The sequence below is a fragment of the Pelobates fuscus genome, chromosome 2 (genome assembly GCF_036172605.1).
Source record: "Pelobates fuscus isolate aPelFus1 chromosome 2, aPelFus1.pri, whole genome shotgun sequence".
NCBI lineage: Eukaryota > Metazoa > Chordata > Amphibia > Anura > Pelobatidae > Pelobates > Pelobates fuscus.
Window position 1 is genome coordinate 197,416,776 of NC_086318.1, and position 8,534 is coordinate 197,425,309.

Sequence of the window (8,534 nt, forward strand, 5' to 3'; positions counted from 1 at the left end):
GCGATGGGAGGTTCCATCATTTGGTTTTCCTCGAGGTTGCGGACCGGAGGGGCCCATTCACAGTGCATCTTTTCACCTCCAGGACGAACTTTCAGGTCCCAAATTGTTTCAGTTTGCTTGCGGACCCGGAGTGTACAGCGGTAGATGCTTTTCTTCAGGAATGGCCATCTCTGGGAGCTTATGCATTTCCTCCGTTCGCTATGCTCTCCAGAGTCCTGCTGCAAATACGTTGTCAATGTATGTCATTAGTGTTACTGATCCCCCTTTGGCAAGGCCATGCCTGGTTCCCGGAGCTTCTGAAACTCTTGTGTCAAGACCCACTCTTCCTACCGTCCCTACAGACACTCCTCTCGGACTCGCGAGGCAAACCTCATCCTCGTGGTGGATGGCCTCCTCTCCTTAGTGGCATGGACTAAGGAACCAGGAATGTCTAAAACCTATCGCAGTCAGCTATGACCTTCCTCTGGGACTCCTGGGACTAGGAGATGTTATTTAGCCGCATGAAACTCTTGGTGCCTGGAACAGAATACCGATCCCTTTACAGCCCCTGTATCCAGTGTTTTGATCTTCCTCTCTCACCTTTTCAACCAGGGGTGGCTCTATTGTTCAGTTAACGTTACAAGGTTGGCTATCTCGTGGCTCATGTGCCTCTCCAAGGTTCTCCCATTGGCCAAGACCCATTGGTTTGCAGACTTCTCAGGGGCATCAGACTAACACATCCTCCAACACCTAAGTACTCCTCACTCTGGGACGTCCACACGGTCTTATCGTTTCTACAGGATTGGCCAGACAATCAAGACCTGTCCCTCTGACAGCTTTCGGCTATGCCTCATCTCCTTTCGCAGGGTCTCTGACGTGCGGGCATTCGATGTCGACGCGTTCTCCTTTTCTCCAGAGGGGGTGACCTTCTCCGTGTCTAGACGTACCAAGTCGGACTCGACTGCTATTTTCTACCCATATTTCCGGGACTTGCCTAAACTCTGCGTGGTGGCAGCCCTAACTCCTTATGTGGCGATTACAACCCCCCCTTCGCCCTTCTCACTCGGGACAATTGCTGGTCTCCTATGTACGACCTCATAAACTGGTTTCCTCTACAACCTTGGTGCGATGGATCAGATGGTTGTTGTTTTTGGCAGGCATTGATCCAGCTTTCGGAGCACATTCAGTTAGGGGCACGGTGGCATCTGGAGCCCTAGTGGCTGGCGCTTCACTGCAAGACATACTGCGTTCAGCGGACTAGTCTCTAGAAGACACTTTCTGAAAAATGTATTTCAGAACAGCTGTTCATGCTTCATTGGACTTGTTGGCTGAGTGTTAAAACAGCAAATATGAAGCCTCCTGTCATGTTATAAAATGGTGGATTATGCTAGCTTTAGTGTATCTATAATCTTAATTTTATTAAAACAAGTTACAAGCAAATTTGCTTGCACTGAGCAGAACAAATACAGGGCCTTTTTCTCATGTGAGAGCTCTGCACATGGGCTGCCCTGGAAGAGTATTGAAAAAAAAACATGCTTACTTTGAGGGGGCGTGCTTGTCATTGATGATGGCAAAACACCCCCACTCTGGCTGCATCCCTTTTCACTGAGCTTCTGTGATTGAAAATACCCAGGCCAAATTTTTCTCTCAGTCCAGCCCTGAATTTGAACAACATTAGAATCTTGTGGCAGCAATACATTGCAATGCATTGTTTAGTTTTGGAGTTGGAGCATACCCTGAGATATAGACCGCATTTTAATTTGAGTGTATGTTTATTCTATTTTAATGTAAGCTCTTTTTGGGCCTATAAAATTGGGAAGTTTTTGAGACTATTGTATTTATCTTTGTATTATATGTGCAATTTATGTTGACTTTCCATTTTTATTTTCCATTATTATTTTCCATTTATCCTTTGAAATTTTAACCAAACTCTTTAGCTTATCAGATTTCTGCTATTTTATGTTGTTTTGCTCAGTCACATGAAAGCAGTGGCATAAATAATTTCTATAAAACCATAGGCTCTGTAGTATTGTAGAAAAGGATTAATGAACTATGCCTGGAAGATTTTTGTTTTCATGTTTTTTCAGAACTGAGTAGAATATTAACTCGGCTGTTTTTTTGTTGTTTTTTTTGGTTTTTTTTAAAGGACACAATTACATCCCATGTGCTTTTTAGGTTGCTAGATAAACAATTTGGAATACATAATGTTATGCATTATAAATAATATATCCTATAGCAGAAAATGTTTAGTCATCATATTATCTATAAAATAAATACAGGGCTAGCTAAAATATAAATTAAAAAACAGAATGCAACATTTATTTATGCATTTTTAAAACAATAGGATACTGAAAGCATATTACTGGTCACTTAGTAGGTTATCATAAGATTGATAAGATAGATAGGAACCCAAGGAATTCATAAGGGTCTGATAGCATTCCAAAAAGTTTAAATAATCCCAATCAGGTTTTCAAGACACATCATCCAATCCAGGATGTGGCATTTCACATTTCTGTTCCTATTGGTATATTGACAAAACCCAGACTTTTGGTATTCCTAGAGGATGCTTATATACATCTAACCATTTCAGTTTCATATTGTGAGGATATTTATGGAGTAATAAATATTAAAAAATAATATTTCATACAAATTATCAAAAATGTATTAATTTGTATTACTATGAAAAATGTATATTTTGGCACTATTTCCCCACTGCTTTAACTCTCATAGACCCTGGAGTACATTTATTAGAGGATTTATATTTCACATATTAATCACAACTAAATATAAAAATAATAATTTATTGTGACAAATTAATAATAATAATAATAATAATAATAATAATAATAATCTGTAACATGCATGACAATATTAGTAAATATTTAGGTATAACAATAAATACAAGATATAGCAACAGTTTTGACACAATAACCACAATTAAATGTAGCTTAATAGAAACATATCCAGCAACAGGAGTAGATTAACTTCTAAGGTAGTTACAAGCAAAATTACAAATAATTCCACTACAATTTGATTAACAGTTATTTCAACTGAGATGCCTTTCTACAATGCTACAGGAAACTTTCAGAGTTCTGCTAGAGAATTCCTTTACACCCAGAATGCAACACAGAGCAGAGCTTAAAATTGTAAAAACCTTAGATGTTGACAGTTTGCTAGAATCACACCGATTAGGTGTCTCCAGAGTGTGTTCCTCGCATCTGATGATCTTGCATCCAACCTTTGGAATCTGACCCTGGATCTCCTTTGTCCTCAATTTTAAAGAATTTAAATTGACCAATGGGATTAGGCGGGAGTTCCTTCTACTGATTGTCTTATAGACATTGATCAGTAGATGGCGATAGCATAACAATAATTTCTCATTACGAATTCAAACTACCACTTTGTCTAAGGGGTTAATTGAATTTCGTGATGCATACGATGTCAAAAATGTCTTGTTGCTATGGTGCATCCATCAAGCTAGCTGTAAAACTTCAAAAGATTTTGTTAGGCTTTCAGTCTCATTTTCGGGCCATAAAGTATATTTTTGACATATCTGAACTTTGGTTTAACTCTCTCTTACAATTGGTTCTTGTAGAAATACCATTACATTTAAAAAGTAAAATTACTTTTAAGACCCCTTCAGCCACTTGCCTTAATCCAGTGCCGGGCTCCCTCGGCGCTGGTTACGTCTCATCCCCGTCTGACGTCAGCTCCCCCGTCCGACGTCACTGGAGCCGAATGCGCATGCGCGGCAAGTGCCACGCATGCTTTCTAAGTGTCCATAGGAAAGCATTTCTCAATTCTTTCCTATAGACGCTCTGCATGATGGAGGCGAAATTCGCCTCCCGCGTCGCAGAGGCGCCTCTAGTGGCTGTCCGGAAGACAGCCGCTAGAGGTTGGATTAACCCCAAATGTAAACATAGCAGTTTCTCTGAAGTTATATTTACACTTTATTTTCATAAAGTACTATCCAAAATTGGGCACCAATTTAAAGGGACGCTGTGGTCACCAGAACCACTACAGCTTAATGTAGTGGTTCTGGTGACTATAGCATGTCCATGCAGGGTTTTCATTAAAAACTGCAGTTTCAGAGAAAATATTCAGTGCATTTCTATGATGAGATGCTGATTGGCACAGCACAACATTTTGCTGCTCGTACACACTAGCCTCCCAGTGGTGGCTTTTAGGAGGCTATTGCGCAGGGGGAAGCATTGGATAAGCTGAAGTTATCAAGACTGATCATCTTAGCTGTGGAAGCAGGGCCAGCCATGGTGAGACCAGCACAGTGATGGAGAAAAGGAAAGTAAACTACCGTTTAACTCCACTCTTATTTCGACAGTTTCACCAGGACCTGGCGCCAAAACAACTAATGGCACCATAGCAACTGCATCAGCGTGTATTAGTTATGGTGCATAGACTGCACCATTAAAAAAGAAGTCATATATAAATGCTTTTTGTAAATATTAAGAATATGTACAAATATATAAAAATATCAAAATATGTCTCCTCTATACCTACAAGTCTAATACATCTTGAAATTTGGTGATACATGAAGGGTAATTAAGAAGACATTATTTATGTGATTACTTGTATAAAATGAGATATACAGCATATGGGCAAAGTAGTGATTGGGGTAACCAAAAATATCTCCTATATAATAAAATTTTCTAAGTTGCAATAGAATATATATTCTATCCTTCAAAGGAGTAAAGCACCAACAAGAGTTAAGGGAGATAAAATACCAGCATCATCCTGAATTGTCAAATGAAGAACAAGAAAAGCAGCAGTGATTTATAAACCACAGGAAGTAAGCTGTTATATTAAATGCTTTGACCTTCTGAGTATACTTTGATAACTTCTATTATTCTCATGAGTGTGCAGTGTGCTAGTTATAGTTAAATCGTTTACATAATGTGTGGCAATTTGGTATTCTTAATGTTTTTACTTTACTGCATTATGTACTGCCTTTGTACATAGCATGGCGATATTCATCCATTATTCATTCAGAAACGCCAAACACACAGAGCAATGTACATGGCCTGCGCCTTCCTGGAGCTGTAGACTTGATTCTGAACAGATCACCAGGGATGGACTTTCCACCCTCCCTGTATCTCATTTGTCCTCTGGTATCCAGTGAAATACACCCTCTTATCTGCACACTGACAATCCACAAAAATGTACCTTTACTTTCATTTCGCACGCTGATGCTCTTAAGAAATACACCCCCATATTACACACTGATGTTTTACCTCCATGTATACGTACTTTTACACGCTGACACTCCATTGAAATACACCTCCCTATTCACACACTGAAGCTTCAGAGACATTATATATATATATATATATATATATATATATATATATATATATATATATATATATATATATATATATATATATATATAAAATCATCAATTATCCTGTTTTACTTTGTAGCTGTACCAGTCAAAGGGCATGTGCTTTACTCCAAGGGACAAAATGTGAATATACACTCATAACCATTACAGTAAGTCATTAAAAGAAGAAAAACTACCACAACAAGAGGACATAGTATTAAATTAGAGGGGCAAAGGTTTAAAAATAATATTAGGAAGTATTACTTTACTGAGATTTTTTAAAATTCACTTTCCATTGCATTCTTCAGTTGGCTGGATTGCTCAGTCCAGGCTAAGGGTGGTAAAATACATACAGGGTTATTCTCTAAAGGGATAATTGCAGGGAATTTAACGTGAATTTAAAATCGAAGGCTAAAGTAGCCAAACTAAAAGCTTAGGTGACTGGATGAATTTGTCCGGTTCCTCTTTTTTTACCTTAAATTTGAAATTCACTTTGATTTTTCTGCAATTCTCACTTGAGATGGATGCATAGTTCCAGAACTAGGCTGAGAAGAGAGGATGGAGTAAATGGGCAAAAGATACAGAGGGGTAGAGTTGTGAGGAGTTTGTAAGTCTGGATAAGAAAGTTAAATCTTATTTTTATTGAGTTGGAGAACTAGTATAATTATTTTTAGAGTACAAAACATAAAAACATTGATGGGTGACAAGAGGAGAACAACAGCATTATGTATAGAAACAAACAATTGTTGACCGTGCCTAAGAAAAAATGTAGCCCATAAGTAAGGGTTTTTTTTGTCCCTGTTTCCCCCCTCCCCAAAAGGTAATGCTAAAGATCTGTGGACTAAAGATAAAGATAAACAAAATTTCTATTTGTATTCTACTGTTTTCTCTTTATAATAAACTATGTGTAACCACTTTGTATCTTGCAGATGAGTCATGTGTAAATAGAAGGCCATCACAATATCTACTAAGCTCTGCATATAACAAGACTTTTCACAAAAATAATTCAACATGGCGAAGACGACCAGAAAGCAAAATTAGAAAATTCCAGTGGCAGAGGAAGATGAATCTTACCAATTGCACAACAGAATCCATCACAAGCAAATCAAAAACAGTCACTGAAAAAATGCTTATTTCATTAACTTTGGCAGTCATAACTATACTAACTACATTATTAAACTCTGCCGTTATTCTTGCAATTTGCACTACCAAGAAATTACATCAGCCAGCAAACTACTTAATATGCTCATTGGCTGTTACTGATTTTCTTGTTGCCATTTTAGTGATGCCTTTAAGCATTGCGTACATAGTTATGGATACATGGACCCTTGGCTATGTCATATGTGAGATATGGCTGAGTATTGACATGACATGCTGCACTTGCTCAATACTCCATCTATGTGTCATTGCACTAGACCGATACTGGGCCATCACTGATGCTATTGAATACGCCAGGAAACGAACAGCCAGACGAGCTGGAATAATGATATTAACAGTGTGGACAATTTCTATTTTTATTTCCCTTCCACCCTTGTTTTGGAGAAATCATCACAACATAAGTACCCCAAGTAGATGTATAATTCAACATGACCATGTAATTTACACAATATATTCCACTTTTGGTGCATTTTATATCCCCTTGACTTTAATACTCATTTTGTACTATAGAATTTACCATGCTGCAAAGAGCCTTTACCAAAAGAGAGGCTCAAGCCGACACTTGAGTAATCGGAGCAACGATAGTCAAAACTCGTTCGCCCATTGCAAACTCACACAGACGTTCTGTGTGTCTGATTTTTCCACATCAGATCCCACAATGGAATTTGAGAAGATTAACACATATGCGAGAACACCACCCTATGATAATGACATAGAGTTGGTTGGGGATCGGCAACAACAAATATCCAGTACGAGAGAAAGGAAGGCAGCTCGCATACTTGGACTTATTTTAGGTGCTTTTATGATAAGCTGGTTACCCTTTTTTATCAAGGAACTTGTTGTAGGGCTTAGCCTCTGCACTGTATCCCCACAAGTGGCAGACTTTTTAACCTGGCTAGGCTATGTCAATTCTCTTATTAACCCTCTTCTTTATACAAGCTTCAATGATGATTTTAAGTTAGCCTTTAAAAAACTTATCCGATGCAAAGAGCACTCTTAAAACACACAAGTATTCAAGCACAAAGTATGACTGACTTATAGGCCTTAATGATGAAAACTAAATAAAATGCAAGATTGCCTTTTTGGTAAGGGGAACAGTAATTCAACATTTTTATTTTCTTTTGCTTGTTGTTGATCTTTATGTCTTGTTATGTAATGCAGTCTTCTACCTCCGTTGTTTAAAATAATACATAAATAATCATTTTTAATGCCTAATGAAAATTCAAATTGTTAAAGGGGCGTTATACATTCTACTGTATCTAAAATATTTTTGTCAATGTATGTAAACAATTGCAAAACAGTTACTATGGCTGAATGACATTTAACCATTTCAGGCATATGTAATAATGTGCTTTCATACTGTTTCTCTAAGGCTTCAGCCAAGATAATTCCAGGACTCAGAAGCACTATGCACTACGAAACATGCCGATGTACCATTGCTGGACCAGTTTTACTGGTGGAGATGTCAGGTGACAGTTAGTGTAGCCTGCTAAAATAAATGATATGGTTTTTTTAAGCATTCAATATTGTTTTAGATGTTTTGGAGGAAAGTGGACCCAGACATGCATTTATTTTCAGAGGGAATGCTAGCTTGTTAAACCATCACCAGTTATTAAATATTCAACAGAAAACACTTTGAATTTTCTTTCTTGAGAAGCGCCACCTCATCAGACCCTCTTTAATTACAGGGATTCTCAGCACTCAACTTTTTTTTTCCCCCAACAAGTAGCCAAGTCTAATGAAGTAGCCCTTCTTAATTGCAGCAATGCAAGAATTACTATGGTGAGAGCTAGGAACTTAGTGAAGTGTTTAAAAGCACGGTTTGCAAGGTTTATGGTATCTAGAACATAAACGTCAGGTGAGTGATAAATGTATGGTTCTTTTGAATGTTTTTTTTCTTTCATGCTTGAACTCGGAAAAAAATATTTCCATGTAACATTCAATCCAGCAGGTGCCAATGAATGCAGAGAGTGAACGTTACAAAAATAATTAAAGAGGTATGCAAGTACACCAAAGGTGCCTATGCCTTTCCTGCCCGGAGATAATGGTAGTAGTCAGT

At 37.9% G+C, this 8,534-nt stretch overlaps 1 protein-coding gene across 1 annotated transcript in view; it reads left to right on the plus strand.

Moving 5' to 3' along the window:
• The window catches only part of HTR1E (5-hydroxytryptamine receptor 1E), a 197,903-nt gene extending 190,244 nt beyond the window's left edge, over positions 1–7,659 (plus strand). The window contains exon 2 of the mRNA XM_063441149.1: positions 6,247–7,659. Within this exon, the coding sequence (XP_063297219.1) occupies positions 6,381–7,475 (1,095 nt within the window). The 5' untranslated portion in view covers positions 6,247–6,380 and the 3' untranslated portion in view covers positions 7,476–7,659. The remainder of the gene's footprint in view (positions 1–6,246) is intronic.
• Positions 7,660–8,534: the final 875 nt, after the last annotated feature.